Raw genomic sequence first — 27,837 nt, forward strand, 5'->3', positions numbered from 1 at the left:
ATTTTATACTTTTTATATTAGAAATACTCCTTGGAGTATAATTTTTGTAGTATTTGCTAAAATGAGGTAGATATATTACAATTACACAATACGTACCTTTCTTCAATAAAAATATCTCTTAATAATTTCTCATAAATGTTTCTATTTTTTGGGGAAAAAGTATGTCACCGTATACGTCTGCTAACCGTATTTGTTACCACCAATGAGTGTGCGGTTTCACTATCAAACGGACCTCTTAAATGCTTACACGCAATATTCTTCTTTAAATCCCAACCAACAAACAAAACAAAACAAAACAGTAGTTCTAGCTTAGCTATAACTCTTGGACTTACAGTTAGTGGAGCAGACCAGAGACATGGCTAGCACCAGTAATCGCGTTTCATTGGTCTCTTTAGCCTTGTTCCTGCTGTTTTGCATCACAGCAGGATCCACTTTCGATGAATCTAACCCTATCCGGTCCGTCTCCGACCGTCTTCGTGAGATTGAAACCTCTGTGGTCAGAGTCGTTGGTTACAGTCGCCGCGCCCTCTCGTTCGCTCGTTTTGCTCACAGGTTCTTCTAATTTTATATTTTTTTGCGTAGTTTTTATTGAGTTTGTTTAATTTTAAATATTTGTTAGGCATGGGAAGGTGTATGAGAGTGAGGAGGAGATGAAGCTGAGGTTTGCGATATTCTCGGAGAGTTTGGATTTGATTAGATCTACTAATAAGAAGGGTCTTACTTATACTCTTGGTGTTAATGGTGAGTTTTTTTATATTTTGTTTTAAATGCGTTGACCAGCGTTTTTATTAGAATTTGTTGAAAAATTGGGTTTTATTTTGGTTTTACAGAATTTGCTGATTTGACATGGCAAGAGTTTCAAAAGCAGAAATTAGGAGCTGCTCAGAACTGTTCTGCTACTTCTAAGGGCAATCACAAGCTTACCGGAGGCGTTCTTCCCGAATATGTAATTGTCCTTACTTAAGATTTTAATAATAATCGAGATCCTCTCAAGTTGATTGAACAGTGTAGATTAACTTAATATAATTTGGACTATTTTAATCTACACCATTCGTTTTGTAAGGAATGATGTAGATTGATTGAACGTGATCTATCATGTTCTGTTATGAAAAACTATACATAGACTGTGATATTTGTTTTCTGTTTTTGTTATGATTATAGAAAGATTGGAGGGAAGCAGGCATAGTCAGCCCTGTTAAGAATCAAGGCCATTGCGGTTCTTGCTGGACTTTCAGGTTACTCTCCTGTCTAAATTTACGATCTTGCAACTTTTAAGCAAATTGGTGCTACTGAAATAATCTTAAATGTATTTGTAATCTCTTAATTTTTGTTTGTTGTAGCACCACGGGATCCCTTGAGGCAGCCTATCACCAGGCTTTTGGAAAGGAAATCAGTTTGTCGGAGCAGCAACTTGTGGATTGTGCTGGAGCTTTTAATAACTTTGGCTGCAAGGGTGGATTGCCATCACAAGCATTTGAGTATATCAAATATAATGGGGGTCTTGAAACTGAGGCGGCATATCCATACATTGGAAACGATAGTACTTGCAAATTCTCAAAAGAGAATGTTGGAGTCCAAGTGCTCAGTTCTGTCAACATTACAGAGGTACTCATTTTCTCTAGACGTGCTCAAAGTTTCATTAAGCTGAACAAGGATGGAATAAGCAACTTTTGAATGTTCTGATGTGTTTGTGTTTGCTATTAATGGCATACGCTTGGTCTAATTTTAAAATGGTGGATTAAGACTAACCTCGGATATGATACAATGTGCAGTCTAATGCGCATCATATAATACAATTTGTTCTATGGAATTTTCAGACCCCATATATTATATATATCTTGTCCATGACTCCATTATTAGATAATTATGCTGTTCTCATTGTGCTACCGGAAGACTATCCTTTTGTTTGCAGAGGACTTCATATCTTGCAATCTCGGTTTTTACCGGAGGAAATTGGTTTTAGATCAAGAGATGTATATTGTATCATGCATAATTTTCTGTGACTGCACATGCAGGGAGCTGAAGATGAATTGAAGGACGCGGTTGGACTTGTTCGTCCTGTGAGCATTGCTTTTGAGGTAGTGAAACCGTTCCGTCTTTACAAGAGTGGAGTTTTCACCAGCACCACTTGTGGCAATACTCCTCAGGTGAGTATTAAAATTAAAGAAATTTAAAACAACCTTTCACATTTTTAGGATGTTTACTTCATATTTTGTAGGTGTATCCTATGAGGGTACCTTTAATATGAAATTACTTCAGTTAATTTTATAGCAAGATTTTCATAAATTGATATATATGAATTATCAATCTAATTAGACATCTTATTGCTTATCTTAACTGTACAAATGTAAATTAATCCTCTATGATCTACGACCCCTTCTTTAACATTCTGTATGTCGTACGGCAGGATGTGAACCATGCTGTTGTTGCAGTTGGTTATGGAGTAGAAAATGGTATCCCATATTGGCTCATTAAGAACTCCTGGGGTGCAGATTGGGGTGACCATGGTTACTTTAAGATGGAGTTGGGTAAAAACATGTGCGGTAAGCTCTCAAACCCTCGTCTAATTTCACTTTCACTCCAAATCAGACAGGATACAACCGATTTTTGAACTCGAATGGGTTACTTACATCCTGCTAGAACAGATTCTACACTGCACACTAGTCCTAATACATGTCTATTAAACTCAAGATTTTGCTCATCGTGATTCCGGTGATTTTAATGTAGGTATTGCAACTTGTGCATCATACCCGGTTGTTGCATAATCGAGATGTGGAGAAGTTTGAACTCGTAGACCGGTTGTGGTGTAAGACTTTAGTTTCAATCCAGCATGAAGTTAGAAGTGTATCCAAAGGGAAAGGCTATGGTATAATGATTATTATGATGGTTCAGGTTATAGAATAAAGGGCTTCATAATCTATTGTACAAAAGAAAAGATAGAAAGAACTCCTGTAAATTCAGCATTTGATTCTTGATTTGAATGGTGGATTATGAAAATTTTACATAAATGCATAATATGAAACTGGTGTTCTGCACCATAATATCTTGAATAGTTAATTACTATCACTTGGAAATTCATTGATTTTATAAGTGTTAGGGTGGAAATGATAATTTTATGAAATATGGTAAAAAAAATAACAATTTTGACTTTTAGAATGTCTTACTTACATGGACAATATATGCATTGTGGGTTATATGACAATATTCAATATGAATATTTTAATTTAATTTTTTTACCCGTGAAGTTTATAACCCAAATCGTGCAGGAGCTAATTTATTAATATATACATATATATATTTAAAGTTATTTCACGTATTCATTGTGTCATTTCTTTCAAACAACAAACCAATAAAATGAGAGAAATATTGAGATTTTTAATTATTATTATATGTTTATTTTTATTTTACTATTTTACATAATTGTATTGGTTTATTGTAAATAACACGTGTGTGAAATAATTTCTCAATTTCGTAACAAATTTGATAATTCCTTTTTGATTCAAATAACAATTTCCCCTTTAATTTGCAATTGATGGACAATTAACATATTTTAATTTTATAGTCAATTTAGAATTAAACTTAATTTATGGGTCAATTAATCTCGTTTTTGTACATGATCCCAATGTGTGGTATTCTCACGGTAACAATTATTTTGTAAGTCGATAGAGTCAAGAGCAAAAACTGAATAAATTGACCATATGAATCGAATTTAATACTATACTAACTTTAAAATTATAAAATATGCTAATTTTTCGCCGCTCGTACATTGAGGGGGCAAATTGCTACTTAAATAATCTCTTGACTTCTTGGTTTTTATGGGCCGTTAATGGACCATTGGGAGCTACATGAGCCAACACTGATTCTGGGCTGTTTTTGTGAGATCGGCCGTCCTGGCCCAAACATTTCTTAATTATACAGTCTTACCAAACAGCATAACACAACACTGATTCTGCAACCAAAAAATTAATCAATTCTCAACCCAAAAGAAGAAGAATAATTATGCACAAAACAAAATTATGACCTCAACTACTTCAAATCATTCTTGAAAAGCAACAAAAGAAGAGTACTAATTGTCTAATTCTTAAAAAAATGTCTGCAGAGAGACACGGCAATTCGCCATCGGCATCTCTCGAAGAAAACACCATGTAATAATCTAAGTTCTTGCAAATTTCAGTTTCTCTTTGTCAATTGTTTGATTTAATTTATGTTTTAATTTCTGCAGGTTCGTTGATATACTGCACGAGGCTCCATTATGTGGTCACCGTAAACGCAGGAGTGTTTTTGGAGCTGTTGTTTACTGTGTAATACTGGTAAAATTCTCTCTAAATTTTAATTCAGTTTTTTTTCATGTTTTATTTCTTGATTAGGCATTTGGAATTGTGTTTATCTTTGATTTGATTTCATTTTTTTTAAAATAATTTTAGGCAGGTTATGCTGTTTTAGGTGCAATAGCTCCAATTTTAATTCATCACAAGCTAGTCCCTTCGTTGCTGTCCAGTTGTGACGTTGCTCTGCTTATAGTTACTGGTGTGTGTTACTTTTTCGAAGACGTCGTGCTGGAGATTAGATTATTCAATATGCTCTTTATTTGTTAAATTTAAGTCCTGCTTTAGTGTGCTGCAATTATGACAAGTTCATTTTGTTTTGTTTCTTTTTTCAGGTACTTTCCAACAATATTTTGTTTCTCAAGTCCAGAAAATTCGTCTACAGGTATCTTTAGTTATGAAAATTTGTTAATGTTGCTAATAAAAAAATGTTTGATGTGTATCAGATGTGAATTTTCACTTAGATTCAGATTATTACACTTTAGAGGCATTAGGAAATTACATGGTCTCACTTTACCACCATATGAATGGGGGCGGAACTAGGATTAGGATTTTAGGGGGGCTACTTATACAAAAATCAAAACTTGAAGGTGTTTTTTTTTTTGAAAAAAATTGTGGTGTGGCGGGGTTGCCCCTCACCCTACCACGTAGTTCTGCGGCTTTCGCCCCTGCATTTGAAATGAGCAAAATTTTGCTTGGTGGTTCTACCTAGCTCTAGTTGCAATGTGAAATCTTGTGGTTTCCAAGTTTAACTCCTCTTTTGGTGTAGAAAGTGTGACAATTGACATGCTCACTTTGTTTTCGCAGGGCTATTATAGCTTCAGCCAGAAGTTAAAGCATATAGTTCGCTTGCCGTTTGCCATTACTGCATATGGTAACTAATACTCTCTAACTTTCTTTTGTCTCTTCATCTCTTTTGTACTCATGCACAGTGTATATATCTGTTGTTGCATGACTAAGTCTCCATTGTATTACTGTTTATACTGCTTACTTGTAGATTGATATGTTAGGGTTGGAGCATTGAATATATTATTCGAGGGTAATACTATGGATGATGTAATTGGTTAAGTGGAATTCGAGTTGCTTTTGCCTCATCAATGTATTAGTTTACATACAAAAACTTCAATGTTCATTTGTGTAAGTCTGGTCTGGCTTTTCAAAGTATTGTTGTGATTTGGACTTTTTTGTACAACTGTAGGAACTGCAGCAATGCTGCTTGTCATGGTATGGAAACCTCAAATCAGATTTCTTTCTATTTCAGCATTACTAAGGTACAGATATGACAAATGTTAAATCTAAGCATCTTATTTTTGTATTGTTAAGTATATTGTCATGAAATTGATCTCTTTTTCCTCATCATGATTATTTCATGGTTTTCATTTGCTATCAAACATGGATTTAAATAAAGGCCGTTACGTAACGTAAAGGCCGTTATTTATAGGTTTTTAGGGTCTGCGTTACCGTTATCCCCGATACGTAACCTTGTTTTATTTTTTGTAAAATAACGGCCGTTATCTCCGTTACATATCGGTAAAGGCCGTTATACTGAACCGTTACCTTGAGATAACAATGGAAAGAAGATAGTTATCAGAATTTTTCAACTGAACTGTCGCCGTCACTTTAAATTTTAGGATTTGTTTTGAAAAATAAAAAGGAAGAAGATGAATGAAGTTTTAGTCACGTGATCTGTATATCCGAATAAGAAATTTGGGCATATTATCTGGGTTTTAAACTTAAAAAATCATATCTTATTTAGTGACCATTAAACTTTTTCTTATCGTAGCTATTTATTTAATTATAGATTTTCTTATTTAATTAACGTAATATATTCATACCACATAATAACAATAAATATATATTTTCGACCATATAATTCATACTACAATTTAGTTTCTAATAATAATTATATTATAATCATATAATTTAATTTGATTAAACACTCAAATATTAATTAATTAAATGATATAATGTGATATTATTTTAATTTTTTGTCAAATTAAATATAAAATGCGTAGCGAGTATGTGCAAAGTCTGGATCAAAAAAATGTTGAATAACATATCACTACTCCAATGAGTAAAAAGTATGTTTCTTTTTACAGTTCTTTTTATTTGATATTTGTATAACTAAATTTCATTTTAATTCTTTTAAAATATATTAATTCCACACACTTTACAAATTTTTTTAAAAAAATTGTGCTCCGGTAGACCGTTACGCAACGTTACGGCCGTTACTCATACGTTACCGTTATATACGGCCGCGGCCGCGACTGCGGCCGTTACCGTGATTTAAATCCATGCTATCAAATGCTGTCATCTCTTTTACGAGAGGGTAAGAATGAAACATATGGTGCTGCTTCAGATTTTCCTTTTTAAATTGTATCTCTCATTTTATTCACTGAACCTGCAGGATTATTATGTTGACTGAAGCAGTATGTGCTATATCCTTTATGAGCGTGTATATAGGTAAGCAGGTATACATAATATGAGGTGTTTAAACTTCTGCATAGCACTCTCATTTATGTGGCAATTGGCTGTTACAAGTAGAAAGTCTTGACAATTTATTATCTTAAAAGCTGGTTGTCGGATGAGTTTTCTTCCCGACCAGATCCAAAGATGAATTTAGGTTGATCTATGTTTCATGTAAATAATCTCCACGATTTGACTTTATGCTGGAGTTTCTTATCTTTAGTGAATGCATTTGAAATTTATATCTATCTCTTGGGAAGGGGACCTGTATAAGAGGATCCGGTTGAATTCAAAGAGAAGCAAATTTTATTGGATGTCCAGAGTGAAAATGTCATGCAAAATAGAACCGTTCATTTGAAGATAGATTATGTTGATGGTTATAAAATATTTTACACAAGCAATAGTATAAAGTGCACAGTTTTGAAACAACTTTTTCCTTCTGCATGAATACATAAGGCTAGATATTCTATTGATCAGGCTCACATGCTTACTCGATTTAATTTCATAAATCACTGTATTGGACATGATTTTTATTTTTTATCTTGATGTTCTTCTCCTCATCTGTTGGAACCTGCAGGTTATTTGCACCAGTACAATTCATTGGACTCTCAGCCTGATATTTTGAAGTCATTATATTCTCCACTCCAACCATCAAGTTCCTTAGAAGGTTTGAGGTAGTTGTACTTTCAGATTTAGTATAAGCGTAAGATAGGAAGAGGGACCTAAGATCATTCACTAGATAACTTCAAGTTCATTGATCAATATGTAATGCTCCATTAAAGTGTCTTTGTTCAGATATCATGATGGCGGCCGACTTTCTGATCAACAAATGGCTTTGCTTCAATATCAGCGTGAGAACCTTCATTTTATGAGTGAGGAGGTACTTATTCACTTAGTTAATGGAGCTATACCCTTAAGTTTGCTGGTTTTGAATTCATTTTTTGTTGTTTTGTTTTGGTCATACTACTACTTTTAATATTACAGTCTTTCTATTTAGCAAATCCACCTAAACATGTGTTCATGCAGATACTTCGCTTACAAGAGTGCTTAAGTAAATATGAGCGGTCTACTGACGGGAGCACACCGCAGGTAATGGTCATTCTGGCTAACCAAGACTTTCTTAAATGCAAAATTCTGGGATGTTATGAAGTGCGATATAAATGTAAAGGCCTGTATTGTTTAGGGTCCAGAATTAACTTTTTAACTTTTTAGCTTTAAATTGGTAATCCATCTTACCAATCTAGATGATCTAAGGAGATGTTGTTCTTACATTTCTTAAGAATGGGCAAAAAACACAAGTTACAAATTCTGGATTTTATGTGGACTTGATGTTCAAACATGTTATGGATTTCGAGCATATGCGTGAGTGTTAAGTCGACATGAAATCTTAAGATATTATTCATTTCTTATGACTGATTGTATCATCATTGGAATCTTTGCTAATCAAGGGAAAATCCCAGTGCTGCTTTTTTTGAAAATGGCTTCTTTATGCAATTACACAGGGTTTGCAATCTGTATTCAGTCATTCTTCTAGGATTACCAATACTGATTGTGGCCTTGTATCACGGTTTCTTCTTGTCTTCCATTCCTTCTGTGGAACTGTATATGTCAGTTTGACCTGGATTTCAATTTGTTAACAAAGTTTAGGGTGCTTTTTCTTTCTTGTTGCTTTAATGAGGTGTTTCTGGCTCATATATGAGAATATTAACTTTCTTTTTGTAATTTTCATATTTACGAAGAAATATAAAAGCACTCCTATCTGAACAAAAGTGGAGTTATCTGACAAATAGTCAACTTAATGATTACTGTTCTGCTATTCCAGGTCGACCTTGCCCATATGTTAGCTGCTCGTGAGCAAGAATTACGAACAGTATCTGCTGAGGTAATTCTTAACTTGCGATTGTATTACTTATTATCACCAAATGAGTTTTCCAGATTTGAACACCCATGCACTAGTATTACCAGACCGGTAAACTTTCATTTGTTCATTTTCTACCTTAAGGGTTTTTTTTGCTGCTGCTTATTGTAGCTTTTGATGAGTACTTTTTAAAAATTATCTTAACATTTAAACTCAACTTATCTAATTTTCTCTTTTCCCCTTTCAAACTGTGTGTGAAGATGATCATTTGTTTACTAAATTGACATTGAGATTGGCTTATTTATAGCACAGATGAATCAGTTACAGACTGAGCTTAGGCTTGCTCAATCTTTGATTGCCGAGAGGGACTCTGAGGTACAGCGAGTGCGCAATACAAACAGTCAGGTAAGCACCACCAGTATATAAATCTTAAATATACAGTTTAAAGCATTTTATTATTTTTATTTATCTGGAAGTGATTTTAAGTAATTGATAATTTTGTTGATTTTCCAGTATGTGGAAGAGAACGAAAGACTTAGAGCTATTTTAGGGGAATGGAGTACACGAGCAGCAAAGGTATTTCTTTTTTCCTTTTGCCATAAATACATGATTGGTTTCCATCATCTTCCGTTCTAAATAACTTAACCTCTAAATTTGATGTGTCGAAGCTCGAGCGGGCACTGGCAGTTGAGCGGTTATCAAATCTTGAATTGCAAAAGAAACTATCGACATCAAGGAGAAATCAGTCCCGTGGCGAATCACCTGAACAAAGAGAGTCGCATCGTGCAGCTTAGTTTGCCTGGAAATTTTCACACATAGGAAAGAAAGCACTTAGATTGCTACTGTTACAGTATATTAATTTATTTATTTATTTGTACATAACATTTCTTTTGTGAATTAGGAGAGATTCTTATTGGTTTATTTTATGTCTCTCCCGATATCCTTTTTGTGTGGCTCTGGCTGTTATATGAAAATAAGGTAATGAAGTTCTCATCGTTGATTTTACATATTTTCAGTTAAAAATATCGATTCGAATGCCATGAACAAAAAAGAAAGATGTGTTGTGCTGCCAAAAGCTAAAAACAAATAGGGCAAGAGAACTGTAAATAAAAGTCTCAATGTTTCAAAAGAAATCAAATAAGAAATATCAGTATTTTAAATTGCATAATGCACATAATTGACAGGTAAAGACTTTTTCATTACACATTTAAATGGCTTGAATTTTAAATTATAAAATGAAATAAAAGAACTCTAGCAGAAACTATGTAAAATATCAGGAATTGGGTGAAAAATACTCATGAAATCAAGCACAATATCACATCAACTTCTATTTAATCCTGCTTCTCAACCATATTAGGCTGCAGGTTCATGTTACTGTTAGCTATTTAAATAGCCTGATACTAAACACATCATCGTTGTGTCGATCACTTGACAAAATCGAGTACACTAATCACAGCGGGGTTACATTGGTAGTTTCATCCAAAAATAGACAGCCAAAGACATAATTGTAGAAATCCTGGCCTTTGATCACATCTCCAGCTCCAAACACAGATTGAGTATCATACTTGCATGCTCTTGTACAGTCTGGACAGTAGGTTACCTACACAGACAGAAAACGAAATATTACTCATAGCAACAGGAATTATAAAAATTACCTTATATTGAAGATTTCATAAATGAGCATATATTCTGACTACAAAACAATGAAAGAAACTGACCTCTAAAAGCTTTGGCTGAAAAGAGCTATCAAGCATTACATCAACACCATACATAGCCCTAGATTTCGGACTATCCATTTCTGGATGCACTAGCGCAGCTGCTTCAAAAGTAGACCGAATCATATTTGTAACTCTCCCATGAATGTCCGACCATTTAACTGCAATGTAAATAAGAATTTTATTAAAATTTCTTTCAAAGGTACTTCGGCAAATTAGGTGGTCGAGATGTTACCTTGATGCTCTTGTTCAAATTCCCTAACGAACTCCGGTGTGTGTTTGTGGTTCAATTTACCACGATAGTTCTGCGAGCCATTCAAGTTCACACATATCATATATTAGCTATATTTACAAGTTCAAGCTTGTTCTTTCTGCATTTCAATATTAATCTACATACATGTCTCCTAAAACAATATGCAAATCACTTAACACTCACCATGACTGTGAAGTGAGTCTCGTACTCAAAGAAGCTGTTTTTGTCTAGTGTGTATTGGTTATTTGCCAGTCTAACCTGTAAATGGAGATGAAGATGTAAGAGTATCTCAGTGTACAAGGGCCTTAATAGCTCGCTTAAAAATATGGTTTTCAGGTCTTTTTTATCAGGATTTTAACATAACAGAAGACCCACATACCCAGAAAACATCCGTGACAAATATTTCCAAAGGGTTCATACTGCGAAGCAGTATTATATAACGGAGATCGAATTTCTTCCCTTGAAACAATGCTGGGCGCTCAATGTACTTCTGGCATATTTTTGGACCAGTCTCCATTAGTCGGATAATAGCAGACAGATTATCAGTTACGCTTGTATCAATAGTTCGCGCCATGTTCCAAGGTTTTAAGATCCATAGATTGTTCACTCCATCTCTCTGGCGCACAAGATAATCACCAATAAATGGTGATAAATGTGTTTCTAGATTGTAAGTCGGCTGCAACCATTCGGGCGATCCATAAGCCTGTCGCATAAAAAATTTGAAGTCAGTTACCTTACCGCAAAAATTGTTGCCAAATCTAGTATTATCCTGGAATACATATAAACATAACATAATAGATCTCAAAAAATTAATGCAAATAGTTAATTCAGCGTGTAACTTTCATTTGATGTGTTTACCTTCTGAACAGTCTCTGCTAAATGATGTTTCATGACAAGGCATGCCTCAAAAGGAAATTGGTTTACATATTGCTCATCTGTAATTCCAGTAGCCTTTTTCGTTTCATCATCCACCTGCATACCAGTCCATATGATATCTGCATCCTTGGGTTCAGTTGCTGGCGGCGGAAGATCAATATTAATAAAAGTCAGACCAGGTTAAGGAATTTAAACAGATGTCTAAATTTTTCAAAATATAAGGCAAACTTTCTTCAAGAATAGCATGCACCGGAAACAAAAAAAATCGCCTCAAGTCGACTAAGATTCATATATGGATTTACTACAAAAATCCTGCAACGTCTTCGATACATATAACTGGATTTTGTAAAGGTTTAAGACTGTCTGAATACCAACTAAAATTCCTCATTTCTCTAGACTAATAATGTGTTCTGAAAACACTAGTCAGAGGTAAATAGAGAGGAAAAAGTAAACAACTAAGCAACAACACCTATCAACCTTTGCAAATCAATTATAAAATCAAACACTGAATAGCATAGGATATTAAAATTTTAGAACCATGGTATAAGATTTCAAAGATAGGACTTAGGAGAACAAAGTTCTTGAATGATTCATTAGATGCATAAATGTTTTAGGATGCAAAAACTCAAAATAAAAGATGGAACTATTGTTGTCAGACTCAAAGAAAGCAGAATGGTCTGACACATACTGATAATAAATTCATGTCGAGTTAAAAATTCTTCCACTGGAGGCATATCAGTGTAAACACGCAAAGGACGTCCATCAATGCGACACAAGCGTCTAGTCGAGAAAGACTTCACCGGCAAAGAAGTTGAAGTTTTCCGTTGCAATTTTCGATAGAATTTCTCATATTCCTGAAAGAGATTGTGTTCATTAGCATTAAACGAAGAGCATAATTTAATGCAGCACAGAAGTGAATCTACAAAATTAATAATTTAATACTTTAATAAAATAATTCTGTGGTGTATGGAAGTATGCAGTCAGCCTGGCAGAACGCTGTTTGTCTTCTCCAAAACCAAAGAGGAAATCACGAGTGCATTCATCTCCATTTTCAACACTCTGGATGGGCCATAATATGGAATAACTGCAAAATAAAGAAAGCATTCATATCCATGAGTAGGGCAACATTAACCTGCAACTTGTAGAACCCTTTGGGAATGCCTTGTTTGACGAAAGCATATGCTTGCAAGTAAAAAACAAAGGTATTCAAATGATAGAATAGAACATGAGCACATAGTTGCACATTAGAGAATCCCAAAGTTCAGTTGATAGATGATATACAAACAAATAGACGAAGCAAACCAACGAAGGGACGTTCAAGGATAACCTCACTGCAGTATCCATTTTCCCCTCTGGCATGAAGAGAAAAGGAGCTGTTCTGAAATTTGGCTCATCGCTGTGCCGTAAAGCTGAACCTAGTTCATCCATCACATACCTGCAGGGAATCACAAGACCATCACTTCACTCTTCACTATTCTGCAGAATCCACATGTATTTATGTGTGTGTGTGTGTGTGTGTGAGAGAGAGAGAGAGAGAGAGAGAGAGAGAGAGAGGGAGAGGGAGAGGGGGGATTACAATCTCAAAAGAAAACTAGTGACCTTAAGCAGAACTGAAATAATCTAGCAGCATTGGATCATATTGCTCACGTTTTTTTCGGCTCTTGAAATCTACCTTAGGTTGCCATAAGTTAATTTGTTGGCAACACAAAATGTCAGGAGAAAGGGATTCGCCATAATTGCACACCTTAAACACTATAAGATATACATATTCTACTTTTATCTCCTTTACTACTATATATATCTCCATTGTTATTCCTCTATAAGTCAAAGTAAGAAACCATGTAATCCTAATTGTTTACTATCTTAATGTTTCTCAGTGGTTCAAGAGTTCCATTTCCTAAAAATTTGTAATCAACTCAAATTTGTCAAATATTATAACCTTAACAATTCAGAAATAATATGGATTTACATCAATATCATGTGACTTCCCCACCTTGCATTAGAATTATTTTCCCACTTAGTATAAAATGGATCTACATAATAATCACTGATCTGATTCACATTCCTCCTCAAAAATATATTAGAATCATTCATCATACTTAATTTAAACTCTCTGATTTCATAAATAAATAGCATAATATGATGGGTCAATTAGACAGAAAACACATAAGCTTAAGTTTTAAGTCAACAATTTAGTAAACTCTATTCCTTCACTAGTTGTGACAAACAAAAAGCGTAAAGGTCTCTTCCAACTCAAGCTGCAGAGCACCATAAGCACTTCTGATGATCATATGCAAAAAGTATAAATACTACGTGGAATTAGATAGTTAATGATAATGACCAGGCGAAAATAATACACAAAACAGACCGGTCGACCAATTAACTATTAAGTGCAAATTAACTATTAAATGCATACCACACTGAAGTTTCGTCAAGTTTTTCGTCATCTGCAAGTCTATAAGACATTAAATATAACCACATTGCATTAATAACACGATCAGCAAGAGGTTCATCTGCTGTCCATTCTGGAAGACGAGGGTGAAGTTGTGAATCAATCACATGCTTTTCGTTCTCTAGAACTTTTGATGCTTTGACTCCATTCAACAAAAACAAATTGGTAAGAGATTCAAGAATTTCTATGGCGCTATCTCCAAGGGGACCAGGAATATCCACCTGCAATATTTTTTGAAATGAACATGACTTACTTATTTCGCTTTCCAAAGAAACAAGATGTAAAAGAGTTTTTGTACATAGAAGATATTAAGTATCACAGTATCTCTAACCTTCTTTTCCAGTGTTTATTTTATGCTTCTGTATATAACTAAATAAAACTGTGTTATAGAAAAGAATACCTCAAGAGATTGTAAGCAAGGAAACTCCTTCAACAATGCCACCAGTTCACCAACTGAATTTTGCTTCAATGGATTGCCGCGAATATTCAAATGTGAAAGTAATGGCATCTCAAGAGGAGTAAATGCCTGAAGGAAATCAAAACCATTCTAAGTTAGGAAGCATAAAACTGCACACTGATCAAGTCGTACAAGTGTACAACAAAACTTCGACAGCAGGACGGGAAAGAAGCCAGCCAATTTGGCATGTAAGACTTCCTAAACTTAGTTTTGAGAACACTGTTTACGGGAAAATTGAGTTTTGCATTTATGAACTATAGAACCAAAGGAATATAGCATGAAAATAAGATTTGGTTCAATTAGACAAAGTTCGGACCTTATTGATTAGAGAATCAATACATCTGTTTGGAAGATCAAGCGATGTCACACTCTGCAATTGAGAGTTTCCCTGATTGATGCAGCCAGGATTATCCTTGCCATACACATCTCCACAAAATCCCAACGCCCACTCGCCAAAATTACTGGTGAAACGTGAGTTGTAGATTTCTAATCTTGGACATCCGTGGACAATTGCATCCATCATATGAACATCACTGGAGCAGAACAACTGAGTTATCTCATAAAAGAAGAATAGCCAACAGTAGCTTCAAAGAAAATAATACTTTCCATGTAGAGCGAGCATACCAGTTTTTTAGAACTGGATTGTTATTCAGCCATAGAGCTTTTAAATTTTCGAACTTGGTAACTTCTTGCACGACTATTTCTACATTCTGAAGCTTGTTTCCACATAAGCTAAGAGCTATTAAATCCTACAGCAATAAAAAGATCAAAAAAATTATAGCAAACACAAAACTTAAACAAAAATCTCAAGCAATTAGAGTCAAAATAGAATCACGCCAGAAATGATAAAAACTTAAATGAGCAACTATACCGCACCGGAAATTTATTAGACAAATCAAGAGAAAGAAACACATCATCATCAATGTTAAGCTCCTCAAGCTCCAACCACCTTACAGTATCAAAACCTCTAACTTTTGCAGTATTCATTTCATTCTCAACCACATCGAACACATTCAAATTGGATTTTTCGTCTTGTCCATCTTCATTATCAGAATCATTCAAATCAATATCAACACACATCAAAGAAGCCATCCTCTGAGCCAAACCTGGAACTTCTTGTAACTGCAAAAACTCAAATAAAGATTCAAACTTTCATCACTAAAACAAGATAACACCCCTACCCAGATAAATAAACAGCTAATAACTCAATGTACAACTTTCAAAATCTAATCTTTTACCAAGAACATTTCTAACAACATTCAAAATTCGAAACTTTAGACATAATAATACCTGTTTGTAAGCATCGGAAAGGCGAAAAGTCCATGCATGATCGACAAGAAAAACATTGGATTCTTGGGGCATGGAATCGGAAGTGAGAATAAGTTGTCTCTGCCTTCCATCTTCGCAAGGCTGGACTTGGAAGTAAGCGCCGGCGTCGAATGTCTCCGACGTAAGTTTCTCGAACAGCTTGCGGTGGAGTGATCGAGGGAGTCCGGAGGCAGCTAATAGCAGACCGTGAACTTTCACAAAGTCATCGTAGGTTTCTATTCTTGCACTAGTGCCTGACATCTTATCAAGTGTTTCGAGCAGTGAAGGTTTTGGGAGGGTTTTGATGCCTGTGATAACTAGAGTAGAGTCAGGATTGCGACAAGTCGTTGGAAAATTACGTAAATGGTCTCTGAATTTTTTGAAATTTTCTTTTTAATATCTGAAATTTTATTTTATTTTGAAATTTTGAACTTTTTTTAAAATACATCAGATAAGTTCCTTTAACCTTTTTTTTGGATAACCAGTGTATAAAAAAATAAAAAAAAGTGTCATTTTTAATTAAATTTATGTATCCTATTAGTAAAAAAATGTAATTATATGTTAAATGATATAGTAGTACAAATAAAATAAGATGGTAAATTATATCGATAAATTCAAAAATTATTCTCAATTTTAATAATAGTAATTTATTGAAAAATAATTAAAAGTACTCATTTGATATGTTTTTAGAAATCTATGCATAATTTTGTCAATAAAGGAAATTTCAATTTGACCCCTTTGAATATGAAGTATTAATGGTTTATATAGGATTTTAGTTGTCGGCAAAGCAAATTGAATTGTGTAGCTAATGGCAGCCAAGATTTGATTAATTGGAGCTTCAAAAGGAAACATAGTGCTAAGTTTTGAGCTAATGTTGTCTATGTAATGGTTTTTATTGGGATTTAGAGCATCTCCATTGCATGTTGTATTTTTTATGCTATTTTTAGCATAAAATAAGATAAAATGCTACATATAGCACATATTATTAAAATTTGCTCCATTGCAAAATGCTAAACTAAATGCTAAATTTATAGTTTTATAAGTGATTATCATTATTGATGGCAAATCTGTAAATAATTTAGATATAATAAAATTTAGCATATGCTAAACTTTCTAACAAATTTGGCACAAAGTTTAGCATATGCTAAATTTAGCACATGAAATAGAAGTGCAATGGAGATGTGCTTTTTATACTAAATGCTAAATTATAGCATTGTGAGGTATTTTAGCACTAGAGTGGAGATGCTCTTATAAAGACCAAAATGTTGTACTAACAATTTGAAGATGGAAACCTGTCTTTATAAATCAACATAACATTTTCATAAAGAATGACAGACAAACAAATCATTACAGTTCTGATATAGTATTTGTTAGTTAATTTTTCAAAAAAGAAGACATATAAAATTTTCATATAAAAAGATAACCACTACAATAAAAATAATTAAAAAATAAAGTTAATTTAGTTTTAAGGATTCTTCATCTACCCTCTATTACTTGATTCATATGCATTGAGAAGTAACACAGTAGGGTATAGGTTCGGTTCCTCGTGCAAGCGCTCTCCTTTCTAATATATTAAAACCAAAATTAAAAACAAACTTTTATCAATAGTTTGCGCATAATGACATTAAACAACTAATTTAGGATTATCAAAAGTGATTATCTTTATTTTTATTTTGACGAGATGGTTTCGACTTTTTTTTTCCTATCGTACTACTATTTTTATATCAACTTGTAACTAAACTATCGTATTTTAGTTTCATAGCAATAAAATAAAATTATTAATTAATTTTTTTTTAATAATTGGAGAAGGACGAGTATTTATAGAAGATTTGAATCCACAAGTCCACGATTTAACAATTTTTTGCTCAACATTTATATCATAATTGTTAATTAAATTATGTTTTTGTGAAAACAGACTCATCACACACACATATATATCAATTAAGGTGATGATTCTGTTTATCAATATATCATATAACCTTTGTATTTCTATAAAACTGCAATTTATTTATTATAAACAAAAATTAAAAATATTAAAAAGAACATAAAACTTTCCTGGCATTTTCTTTAAATTTTGTGAAATTTAAAAAAAAAAAAAAAAAAAAAAAAGAAGAAATCACCGACTGACAAAAGCAGCACATGAGATGATAAAGACAAGTCAAAAGCAGATAACCTGGTACACACTTCATAGTCACCACCTCCCACAAATATTTAAACTCAACAGATAAACATCAACTCCTCCCGACAAACCCACCTATCCTATTTTTCTTACCAAGATAATATATTTTACTCTCTTCCATTCCCAATTCGGATAACCCTTCTCTTTTTATTCTTCTTTTTTCCCATTTCTTTCGATAAATTGCTCTCTTTTCTTGGAATTTTCAATCTGTTCTTTTGCATTTCTGTGATGTCAATTGCTTTTCAAACAACTTCTGGTGATTCTATCCACAGCTCTCGTTTTATCCGCCACCACCGTATGTCACCCTATTTTCTTACTGGGTGCGCCGGAGAACGGAGGTTTCCGGCTGCTGAAAGTGGTAGGAGGAGGAAGAAGAAGGGTTCTGATTCTGATTCTGATTTGAGCTCTTCTTCTTCTTCGTCGTCGATCGGAAAGGACAGTGATGAGGAGGAGGATTGTGGTGGAGAATTTGAGGCTCAGAGCTCGTTTAAAGGACCTTTGGATACTATGGATGCGTTGGAGGAAGTTTTGCCCATCAAGTAGGTTTTTTTTTGCTGGGTCTTTATTAAATCTTGATTGTGTTTTGAGTAATTTTTAACTGATGGTAACGAATTGTATTGATTGCAAATTGGAATGCTGAACTGCAGTAGCATCTTAAGCCTTGTTTTGCCTAAAGCTGAATGATCTGATGTGCATAAACTATGTTGCAAGAGAACTTATTGAATCCTATGTTTTGTGGCTAAGTAGCACGGACACTACATTCTATCGATGTTTTCTGTTTCGGAAACTTGGCTTTTCGAATTTAGAACTTCATTTTTAACTTAGGAAACCTTGAAATAACACTATTTCCTTGTGTCCGTATGCATTTAATGTTCGTGCTACATAGTTTTGCAGTTTTCGTTGTTAGAAACACAACTCAAACGCCATTATCCGACATTTATAACTTATTCTTGTAAAAAATGTGGTTTTGCCTTTTCTGATTTAGGAAGTTTCTTAATTCAGCATTTTCCATTTACTTCTACATAGTTTGTAAATGTAGAGAGCTGATTAATAAATTGGTCTTGCTACTTGTCATTAGGCTATTGCTAGTGTTATTTGTAACATTAGTTTTCAATTTTTTTTCTTTATCTCCCTTGTTATTACTGGTGTTTTTTAATGTCGCTGACCTTGCTATTTATGAACCTCTCAGGAAAGGTATATCGAAGTTTTATAATGGAAAATCAAAGTCATTCACAAGTCTAGCAGATGCCTCTTCTGCTCCCTCAGTCAAAGCTTTTGCTAAACCGGAAAATCCTTATAACAGGAAGCGCAAAAATGTATTAGCTCGCAATGTTGTATGCGATGACAGGAATCTCAATCACCTGTCAAAAGATAATGAAAGCTGCATGTCAAAGAGACCAACAATGTTTAATCGAGGCACATTAGCTCTCGGTTCAATAATGGACTGCCATAAAAGCTATAATAAAGAGGAGTCTCAGGCAATGTCATCTTTACCTCCACGGCATCCCCATGCAAAAACATCGCATATCCACGAACCGTGTTTGCCACCTCATCAAAGAAAATCTAATTGGCGATCTTTCTCCCTCTCTGATCTGCAATGTGCTGTCGCAGCTGCAACTTCTAATGACCGAGGATGAGACAATTCACAGTGAAGACACTGACAACTTACTATATATTGACTTATAGCCTTAGTTTTGCTTCTCAGCATGAATCTGGAAGTAGGAGATATGTCACGGAGTTGAAGTCCGTGGCATGTAATTTGATTATTCCGCCAATGGTTCTTGTAGTCTCAGGTATGTCCTGCCTGGGTTTTTTTTAAGAAGATGAATGCTTGCTGCACTGTTTCTTAAGTGCTGTCTGCTATTACTGTTAGGTTATGACTATAATATTACGGTCTTGTGTATCATATGAGTATCTAAATGTTATGTCACATGTTCGTATTAGGGAATTTTGTTTGAAATTTTGGGATTTAGATGAAAATTTTTGTGCATTTGCAAGAGAGGTGAAACCATGGTATAGGGGGACTATCTAGCATTCAGAAATTATGACTAGATCATCGAGTTGGGTGGGAGTCTGCATATGATTAAAACCGGACACATGTACAAGACAACTATACCAAAAACTGCTTGCATATTTTATGAACTCGGTTTACCACATAATATTATGAAATTTCTATTGATAGTAGGAGCTAATCAAACAGTTGAAAAACTTTTAAAATGAAATTATTGGTAGCTGTTGGGTTTAATATAACAGTTTCAACTGTTCACACTTATTGGAACAATTTCTTTAGCTCACATAGGCAACATCTGAACTTAATAGATTTCAAAGATTTTGTGAATTTTTTTAGATTAAATTATTAAAGACTATCTTTTTTCATCATGATTTCGTTCCTAGCAATACAGTGCCTTATATTATAAAGCATAAATTATTAGCAACTACTAATAATTTATGGAAAGAGAGCTTGTGATGCAGTGCTATTGCACATTTGATGTACTTCTTGTTAATTATTTCAAACTTAAACTAGTTAAACACTTAAATAAAATCATTCAGTTAATCTTCTACAAGATTGCCTATGAATCAGATGATATTCATGTTCTAATTTTGCCTCTTCTTTTTGCGGTGAATCAAACTTATCTTAAATTTATGCTACTATATAAAGCTATATACTATTTTGATAATTAAATCTGTGTATATGATGTGGATTCATAATTCACACCAGGTGCTAAATTTAAAAAAGTATTAAATTTGTACCGGAATTGATTAGTCCGAACAAAAGCTAACTTTTTGTAGTCTTAAAGTTCTGTACTTAGTAAACAAATAATATCATTTATGAATAATCGACAAAGCGGAATATTTACTAATGATTATTATACTTTCATTTACTTATAAGATTCCGAATGATTATACAATGCTGAAATTTTGGAATATATAAATAAATATTGTCATTTATGAATAACCGACAAGGCGGAATATTTACTAATGGTTATTATACTTTCATTTATTTATAAGATTCTGAATGATTATAGAAGTCCGAAATTTTGGAAAATATTAATATGATAAATTTAAAATGTGAACTACATAGCTGATTCGTTTACATTATGACAATTCATCAAAAACACACTAAAAATAAACATTTAATTCTGCTATATAATTTGAACATAATTCATTATGAATTTATCATCAAAATAAATATTAAACATTGTCCGACATTTCCGATATTCTCGGCATTTACAAGAAAATTCAGTTCAGTTAGCTAGATACAGCAATTACTCTTCTTTTTAAGTTTTCTTAACATCTGTAAGAAATTTCATGAGAGCCAGATATGCTATAACCTGAAAGTGGTAAAACTTTTGAATGAAAAATCTACTTTCATTTATTATTTCTTTTTTTCAACAAATTAACTAATTCTGGTTATGCAAACCATAGTCATATATACTATAAATTAGCTTAGACTGATAAATAATAGTATAACATCTACTTCACTGATAAAAAAAAAGTATGGCTGCTGCTGCTTCAAATTTATGGATGTCCATGGACGAATTCAAGCTGTTTCACTCGATGGATCGCGAGCTTTACTCGATCCTTGTGATGGAACTGCAGCGAGATCCACTGTTGTCGATGCAAGCAATGGCGTTATGGATATGGTTAGAGAGGATCGGCTGCAAATTTTTTATAAAGAAAATCCTTTCTCTTCCAAGCAATGTGATTAATAATCTAATTGATGAATCCATAATTTGTCTTAGTTGCATAACCAATGATCAGTTCACTAATGATCATCAAATCCCTATTTTACGAAGCGTGCTAGAGAAAGATATTTCTCTAAAATGTTTGCATAATCATAGAGTTTGTGCAACTCAAAAGGTGGGGAAGATTTTGAATGAAGTTTGCTTTAAAGCTTGTGGTGATATAATGCAACAAGCCATGCAAAATAATTATAATATTTATGGTGTCGGTGCTGATGATCGGACCATGTTCGTTACATTTTCTAGGGGTTTTCCTGTGTATGAAGGGGAAATGAGGCAATTTTTCACTAAGTATTATGGGGATTGCATCGAGTCTCTTAAGATGCAGGTCGTCGATGAGATGAATGAGCAAGCATTGTTTGCAAGGATTGTATTCCGATCACCGGTGACTATTCCATCGATTCTTAACGGAGAGGACAAAGCTAAGTTTTACATCAATGGAAAACATGTCTGGGCTAGAAAATTTGTACCAAAAACCCCTCAAGCTTCACTACCATACAACTTATTCCCGTGACGACTTTAATTTAATAATGTGATGGAATTCAACATGTAACTTTCAAGTTAAAGTAATGGCTTTGTCGTGAATTTATTTTTAACATACTTCAATTAATCATGTTCTTTTCTGAAATTTTAAAAATATATCTTATGCGTTTAGTTTACGTATCTATAAGAATAAGGCTTAATGCCTTAAAAAAGAACCCGACCTTTAATCTCCTTTTCAATCCTACTCTGACGTTGAAAATTCGTCAATTTTATCCCATTTTGCATTTTTTCCATTTCAATTGTATCCTGAAACATAAAATTGACATTTAATTATTTGACAAAAGTTCAAAAAAATTCTTCAAAAATGGTCAATTCAATATAAAAAGTTAATCTAATGCAAAAAGGATTAATTTAAAAAAAAATTACCAAATAAAAAAAAGGTCAATTTTATATTTTAGGATACAATTGAAATGAAAAAAAAACTACAAAATAGGGTAAAATTGTCAGATTTGCAACGTCAGAGTAAGATTGAGAAGGAGATGAAGAGTCAGAGTTTTTTTAAGACACCAGGCTTAAGAATAACTTCTTTTTTGCGACAAAAATAAATTATGGGAACGCATACGGATTCATTTATCAATTAAACTAACATGAAGCTTATAATAATTTCAAAGGTGAGAAAAATTATTGATATAAATTTCTTGAAAAGAAATGTTATGATCTGAACTCAAAGTTAATATTAAGATACCAAATTTTCCTCTAAATAATTACTTTTATTAGGGCAATGTTTTAATTGAAATATGATATTTTTAACCAATAAATGTAATCCACCTAAATATGTAGCTGTAATCTAAATTACTACTATTTACTGTTACCGTTCAACAAGTGTTCAGTCTTTTAAAAAATAAAATCTCGAATGATTGAAGAATCCCTTATACTTGCTCAAAAGAAGCTTAATAATCCTCCACTAACCAATTATCTATATGTCAAATGATATATAAAGGTTAAACATATTTTCTAAAATTGTGGTAACGTCAACTAAACTCGCAATAAATCAGTTTTTTATTTGTGTGGTTGAGTTTTTAAAATTTATTAAATTTTAATATAGGTCTAAATATTGAACTTTCACTCTAATGGAAAAAGCTTTTAAAAATTTTGTATTAGGTTTTCAATTTACCTTCTAATTGTTTTTCACAAATAAGTTTAGGCTTAGCGTATATATATTGTAGAACAAAAATTATATTATTTGTGATTTCAATTCTTAAATTTTAACGTCTGAATCTTTATTTTCTCATTAATGTTTCGGCTTTTTAAAAAATGACGACTATATCACAATACACACATATGTATAGAATTAAAATGTTAAACCATGTAAAAAAGTTGAAATTTCTTTTTGATTATGTTATTAGCCTGGTAATCGAAAATAATTAAAAATACTTCTTTGGTACATTTTATAGATCGTTTAGATCAAATGGTTAAAAGCACTTTTTATATTTTTTTTAATTTAAACGTATCAAAGAAGTATTTATTTTTTTAATCTAACATTTAAAAATACCAATTAAAATTTTTAATTTAACTAAATCTAAATAAATTTTAAATATATATAATTAATATATGCTAGACATGGAAAACGTATTTGAATTTTTTCCAAATAAAAAAGACGTCAATTTAATATTTCAGAGTACAATTGAAATAAAAAAATGTGAAATAGGATAAAATTGGCGATTTTTCAATGTGCGTAGAATTGAAAAGGGGTTAAATGTCGGAATTTTTCAATGTGCGTAGAATTGAAAAGGGGTTAAATGTCGGAATTTTTCAAGACATTAGGCCTTTTTTTTAATCTATAGTTCGTGCTAAGGCTGAATACATAGTTTAACTCTTGAACTTATATCTTTTATCCATCTGACCTCTAAATTTATTGTCTCACCTATCGAACCTCTGAACTTGTTAAATGATTCGATTTGATCCCCGAACTTGATAAATACATAAACATTGAACCCCTCCGTACATAAATTCTTCTAGAATGTTTCAAGTGCCAGGTGGACAATGAGGGGTTCATATTTACGTATTTATCAAATTTAGGGGTCAAATCGGATTATTTAACAAATTCAGAGATTCGATAGGTGAGATGTTACGTTTAGGGATTAAATAGGTAAAACGGTACAGTTTATATTAAGCCATCGTGCTAATACCAAACTTCATTCAAAATAAAACATCACAACCATCAATAACAGTCTTCTCTCACTCCACTACTGGTCCGGTCTCTCTCTAGGTTTCCACGAAATTAAGAAATGCCCAGTTGCTGTTCACCAATTTAAGCAGCTGCAGGTACTCATACTTTCTCATAATTAATTGAAAGTGAGAGAATTTAAAGAGATGTGATATGGGTTAATTTCTGGATTTTAATTTTGTTATTTGGATTGCTAGAAAGATGGAACCTTTATCTGCAGCTTCTAATGGAGAGGAACCCCCTTCATGGGAAGAGCTTTACAATATTAATTTAATCCCATCTGAGTTGTTTTTCAAATTTAGAAAGGAAATTGAAGGGCTTAGAGTTGGTGTTAACTTAGAGGTATCTTTTTTTTATCTCATACTATTATATCATCTTAAATGGCTGTTAAGTTGAATTGTTTTTATAGGAATTGTTAGTATGTTGGTGTTTATTGAATTTAGTGTGACTCGGTTCTTTAAATGGTAAAATTAAGTGTATGTGTTATGATTGGAACACTAGACAAGCTGATTGTTCTCCTTGAATGAACTAAAATGCTCAACAAATCAATCATCCCTCTGGACAGAGTATCCATCCTGGTATTCGAGATAATTTTAAAATTGATGTCTAGGTAGCACGGATACTTCATTTAATCAACATATCCTATTTCGGAAATGTGTTGGAAACTTAGGCGTTTCGGACATGAAACTTCATTTTTAACATAGAAAGCATTGAAATAATATCATCTGGCTGTGTCCGTAAAGAAATTTTGCTGTGTCCGTATCCAAGTATCTCGTTTTCCCGTGTCCGTGTCTGTGTCTGTGTCTGTGTCCATGCTACCTAGATTGATATGGTAAAGATATTAAGAAAAAGAAATTGATAAATCGTCTATAAGGGCTTAGCAATTTTATTCCTTTATGGATTGAGTTTTTTACCTTTATGAGATAGAGAGTGTAGACACAGAAAAAAGGATTGAAGTTGACAAGAGCATGACGTATGGCTCTTCTTTGAGCTTCATTTGCTGTCTCACGAGTTTGTAGCTCTGGTTTTGGTTGTTTTGGTGCATTGATTATAGTCGGCATTCTTGACAGATGTTTTATGTCTGACATGGGTGCTTTAAATTGCATTAAAACTACTGCATTATACAGAGAGAATCTATAGTCAGCCGGAGATTGTTTTTTCTAGTATCAATCATACAGTCCAAAAGTTGAAGTTCTGAACTTTGTAGAGTCTTCTCTATATATAGAACCTTAATAGACTAAATAGCGATTGAGAAATGAATTATTCTACTGGTCCACGGCTTTCTGTTAGAACTTAGAAGTATAGGTTTTTTTGAAAGATTTTTAGAACTGGAGTTTGTGAATTTTAATCCATGTGTGAGACACTAATCCCTGGAAAGCTAGTAATGATTCTTCTGAACTTTCAAATACTATGAAAGTTCCCTGTTTTAATCGAATTGAATAAATATGTTTCTTAGTTAACACAAAGCATGTTCAATTGTCTAATTCTATTTTTTTCATGTTTATCGGTCTCTTGCCTTATAATAGAACTTTCTGTTTAACTTCTGCTGATCAGCATTTGTTAAACATGTATATCCTCTCATAGTAAGGCCTTCTAAATTGTAATTTTGGATCTCTTTATTTCGATTCAGTTCTATAATGCTCCGACCAATGACTTTCAAGCTAAGCTTGTTTTGAAGCCTTTGTCCCCTGAGCGGAAATGGAAGTTCATGTACGAGCCTCTACATCAGGATGTGCACATTGTTTCCAAAAAGATTCCAATAACCAAATTCCTGAACCTCCAGGTGATCTAATAGTTTGCAGTACTTTCACTACGTATCATATGTAGTTTACAATATTGTTTGCCAATTACTTGCAGTCGCCTTTCTCCTGAAATTACAGGTCGGTATAGGCCATAATTTCCAGTTGCATGCTACTGGCTGGAAATGGAAGCTCACTACGTGTTTGGGTGGCGATGGCATATCTCGCATACAAAACAAGACGTCGCTTGGGTTATTCCCTGGCCTGGATCTTCGGTTTGGCTGGAGGGCGGATTACGTTCTTCCTGAAATTACTGGGCAAGTTTCTGGACCCTTTATGCTCTGATATTAAAGAAAGTAGGAGCAGTGAACTTGGTTACTTGACTTAGAAATTTCTACTGAAGTGCTGTTTATTGCTGATTAGTTAATTAATTATTACTTATTTTTTTATGTTATGGCTTACCAATTTAGCCTTGGATCAACAGGGCATTAGGCAATGAAGAACCATTATTCAACATGAGCACAGGACGACTGCAAGCATCTCTAGACAGAGTGGAGACGATAGTAACCCATACATCATGACCTCTGCTCGTTCAAAAGGTAACCTTTTATGTCTACTATGCTGATTGTTGGATCTACGTTCTCCCTACAAATATTAATGATGATTCCGGTACGATTTAGTTTAATTAATTGAAGTCCTGTGACATAGTTGCTCGTCTTGCTAAACCCTGTGAGGAACTCAATCCAAGTTTTTCGGTTGATACTATAACCGAATTTTCAGAACATGCCTTCAGATTGTGAAGCGCTACACTATTTGAGTAATTCTGCAACTTTCCTGTTTTACTTTTCTCACCAATTTTCAGATTCGCCAGGCACGACGCAGAACAAAAGAAGATCGCTACTGTAATATGCCTTGTGTACATGCTTGCAAAGACATTGCCACCATTGCAAGAGGTGGACCATCTAAAGTTTTGTACTAATGAAAGGATTTGTAAATACCAAAAGCAGATAGATTTATTGGAATGTGCAATACTAGTGATGTCTTCAGAGCCGTTCGAGCTCTTTCATTACTGGTTCTTTTGATTCTCCCTGATTTTTCACATGAAACTGGGATTTTCATATTTTTCCCCGAATCAGTCCTGATTCTTTATTCAGAATATATCAACCCGAAGTTGTATTAAAATTACTATTTTTACCCCTGAATTTTAATAACTCATTGTTTCCTTTCCAACTTTTAGATATCAGATAATGGCTCCTTGTGACTTAGATTATAAATCTGTGGTTTGACAAGCAGTTGCAAAATAAATCACGAATTTCAACGTGTTTTATTATTTTAACAATTTAAGACATTAATTATAACATAAATTTGGTACACCAACTAATCTTTTTGTTAAAAATGCTATTATAGACCTTAGAATGATATTATGAAGTTCAGATATTTTTATCTGAAAATTGTTTGGTGGTCCGAATTGCAAACAAGTGGTAATTTATGTCTTAGATTGCTAAAATTGAAAATTCACATTAAAATTGCAAATTAACCCAAAACTCACAATTTGTTTTGCAATTAACTTTAATAGGAATGATATGCTATATTTTCATGTAGAACAATCTTAAAAACTTGAAATTCATAAAAGTAAAGCAATCATTTTTATGTTCTTATTTTGAGACTTTCAAGTTTTTTGTTTTTTTTTTTGCCAAAGGAGACTTTCAAGTTTAAACCAGGTAAAGAGGGAATAATGATTGTTTCGAGGTACCAA

At 33.3% G+C, this 27,837-nt stretch overlaps 6 protein-coding genes across 8 annotated transcripts; 5 read left to right on the plus strand and 1 right to left on the minus strand.

Moving 5' to 3' along the window:
* The first annotated feature begins 263 nt into the window (after positions 1-263).
* Positions 264-3,035, plus strand: LOC126667942 (thiol protease aleurain-like). Its single transcript, XM_050361095.2, has 8 exons — positions 264-552; positions 620-741; positions 831-946; positions 1,162-1,235; positions 1,341-1,605; positions 2,016-2,147; positions 2,408-2,543; positions 2,728-3,035. The coding sequence occupies exons 1-8, from the start codon at positions 356-358 to the stop codon at positions 2,763-2,765; spliced, it is 1,080 nt and encodes a 359-aa protein (XP_050217052.1). The 5' UTR covers positions 264-355; the 3' UTR covers positions 2,766-3,035.
* Positions 3,036-3,936: 901 nt separating this feature from the next.
* LOC126670717 (protein FIP1) lies at positions 3,937-9,589 on the plus strand. Its single transcript, XM_050364529.2, has 14 exons — positions 3,937-4,145; positions 4,223-4,310; positions 4,425-4,527; positions 4,661-4,710; positions 5,133-5,199; positions 5,524-5,596; positions 6,733-6,788; positions 7,369-7,465; positions 7,587-7,671; positions 7,818-7,880; positions 8,614-8,673; positions 8,962-9,054; positions 9,163-9,225; positions 9,318-9,589. The coding sequence occupies exons 1-14, from the start codon at positions 4,090-4,092 to the stop codon at positions 9,441-9,443; spliced, it is 1,080 nt and encodes a 359-aa protein (XP_050220486.1). The 5' UTR covers positions 3,937-4,089; the 3' UTR covers positions 9,444-9,589.
* Positions 9,590-9,952: 363 nt separating this feature from the next.
* Positions 9,953-16,003, minus strand: LOC126669428 (uncharacterized). Its single transcript, XM_050362890.2, has 15 exons — positions 15,693-16,003; positions 15,279-15,524; positions 15,027-15,151; positions 14,719-14,935; positions 14,346-14,471; positions 13,910-14,166; positions 12,821-12,928; positions 12,436-12,577; positions 12,182-12,347; positions 11,476-11,633; positions 10,997-11,320; positions 10,801-10,875; positions 10,600-10,669; positions 10,368-10,525; positions 9,953-10,249 (listed from the first exon to the last, which is right to left on the minus strand). The coding sequence occupies exons 1-15, from the start codon at positions 15,969-15,971 to the stop codon at positions 10,100-10,102; spliced, it is 2,601 nt and encodes an 866-aa protein (XP_050218847.1). The 5' UTR covers positions 15,972-16,003; the 3' UTR covers positions 9,953-10,099.
* A 1,910-nt stretch (positions 16,004-17,913) lies between these two features.
* On the plus strand, positions 17,914-19,832 carry LOC126666772 (protein OXIDATIVE STRESS 3 LIKE 2-like). Its single transcript, XM_050359633.2, has 2 exons — positions 17,914-18,428; positions 19,079-19,832. The coding sequence occupies exons 1-2, from the start codon at positions 18,118-18,120 to the stop codon at positions 19,524-19,526; spliced, it is 759 nt and encodes a 252-aa protein (XP_050215590.1). The 5' UTR covers positions 17,914-18,117; the 3' UTR covers positions 19,527-19,832.
* A 1,098-nt stretch (positions 19,833-20,930) lies between these two features.
* LOC126670392 (uncharacterized) lies at positions 20,931-22,245 on the plus strand. Its single transcript, XM_050364105.2, has one exon. The coding sequence runs from the start codon at positions 21,388-21,390 to the stop codon at positions 22,144-22,146; it is 759 nt and encodes a 252-aa protein (XP_050220062.1). The 5' UTR covers positions 20,931-21,387; the 3' UTR covers positions 22,147-22,245.
* Positions 22,246-24,314: 2,069 nt separating this feature from the next.
* On the plus strand, positions 24,315-27,311 carry LOC126666849 (uncharacterized). 3 transcript variants are annotated; one of them, XM_050359731.2, is made up of 6 exons: positions 24,315-24,440; positions 24,540-24,684; positions 25,973-26,125; positions 26,223-26,398; positions 26,566-26,680; positions 26,944-27,311. In XM_050359731.2, the coding sequence occupies exons 2-5, from the start codon at positions 24,544-24,546 to the stop codon at positions 26,660-26,662; spliced, it is 567 nt and encodes a 188-aa protein (XP_050215688.1). In that variant the 5' UTR covers positions 24,315-24,440; positions 24,540-24,543; the 3' UTR covers positions 26,663-26,680; positions 26,944-27,311. The 3 variants fall into 3 exon arrangements, with proteins under 3 accessions (XP_050215688.1, XP_050215687.1, XP_050215689.1); XM_050359730.2 differs by having other exon boundaries at positions 26,953-27,311; XM_050359732.2 differs by having other exon boundaries at positions 24,544-24,684; positions 26,953-27,311.
* Positions 27,312-27,837: the final 526 nt, after the last annotated feature.

This window comes from Mercurialis annua, linkage group LG2 (assembly GCF_937616625.2).
Source record: "Mercurialis annua linkage group LG2, ddMerAnnu1.2, whole genome shotgun sequence".
In the NCBI taxonomy this organism is placed as follows: Eukaryota; Viridiplantae; Streptophyta; class Magnoliopsida; order Malpighiales; family Euphorbiaceae; genus Mercurialis; species Mercurialis annua.

Bases quoted from the DNA above. Each gene is read 5' to 3' on its own strand.
- LOC126666772 (XM_050359633.2), top strand. From the start codon at position 18,118: ATGTCAATTGCTTTTCAAACAACTTCTGGTGATTCTATCCACAGCTCT. The intron at 18,429-19,078 runs GTAGGTTTTTTT...TGAACCTCTCAG, and splicing joins GAGGAAGTTTTGCCCATCAA to GAAAGGTATATCGAAGTTTT.
- LOC126670717 (XM_050364529.2), top strand. From the start codon at position 4,090: ATGTCTGCAGAGAGACACGGCAATTCGCCATCGGCATCTCTCGAAGAA. The intron at 5,200-5,523 runs GTAACTAATACT...GTACAACTGTAG, and splicing joins GTTTGCCATTACTGCATATG to GAACTGCAGCAATGCTGCTT. The intron at 9,226-9,317 runs GTATTTCTTTTT...GATGTGTCGAAG, and splicing joins GGAGTACACGAGCAGCAAAG to CTCGAGCGGGCACTGGCAGT.
- LOC126667942 (XM_050361095.2), top strand. From the start codon at position 356: ATGGCTAGCACCAGTAATCGCGTTTCATTGGTCTCTTTAGCCTTGTTC. The intron at 1,236-1,340 runs GTTACTCTCCTG...TGTTTGTTGTAG, and splicing joins GGTTCTTGCTGGACTTTCAG to CACCACGGGATCCCTTGAGG. The intron at 2,148-2,407 runs GTGAGTATTAAA...GTCGTACGGCAG, and splicing joins CTTGTGGCAATACTCCTCAG to GATGTGAACCATGCTGTTGT.
- LOC126670392 (XM_050364105.2), top strand. From the start codon at position 21,388: ATGGCTGCTGCTGCTTCAAATTTATGGATGTCCATGGACGAATTCAAG.
- LOC126666849 (XM_050359731.2), top strand. From the start codon at position 24,544: ATGGAACCTTTATCTGCAGCTTCTAATGGAGAGGAACCCCCTTCATGG. The intron at 26,126-26,222 runs GTGATCTAATAG...CTGAAATTACAG, and splicing joins CCAAATTCCTGAACCTCCAG to GTCGGTATAGGCCATAATTT. The intron at 26,399-26,565 runs GCAAGTTTCTGG...TTGGATCAACAG, and splicing joins GTTCTTCCTGAAATTACTGG to GGCATTAGGCAATGAAGAAC.
- LOC126669428 (XM_050362890.2), bottom strand. From the start codon at position 15,971: ATGTCAGGCACTAGTGCAAGAATAGAAACCTACGATGACTTTGTGAAA. The intron at 15,525-15,692 runs GTATTATTATGT...GAGTTTTTGCAG, and splicing joins TTTCCGATGCTTACAAACAG to TTACAAGAAGTTCCAGGTTT. The intron at 11,321-11,475 runs GTAAACACATCA...TTTATGCGACAG, and splicing joins TAGCAGAGACTGTTCAGAAG to GCTTATGGATCGCCCGAATG.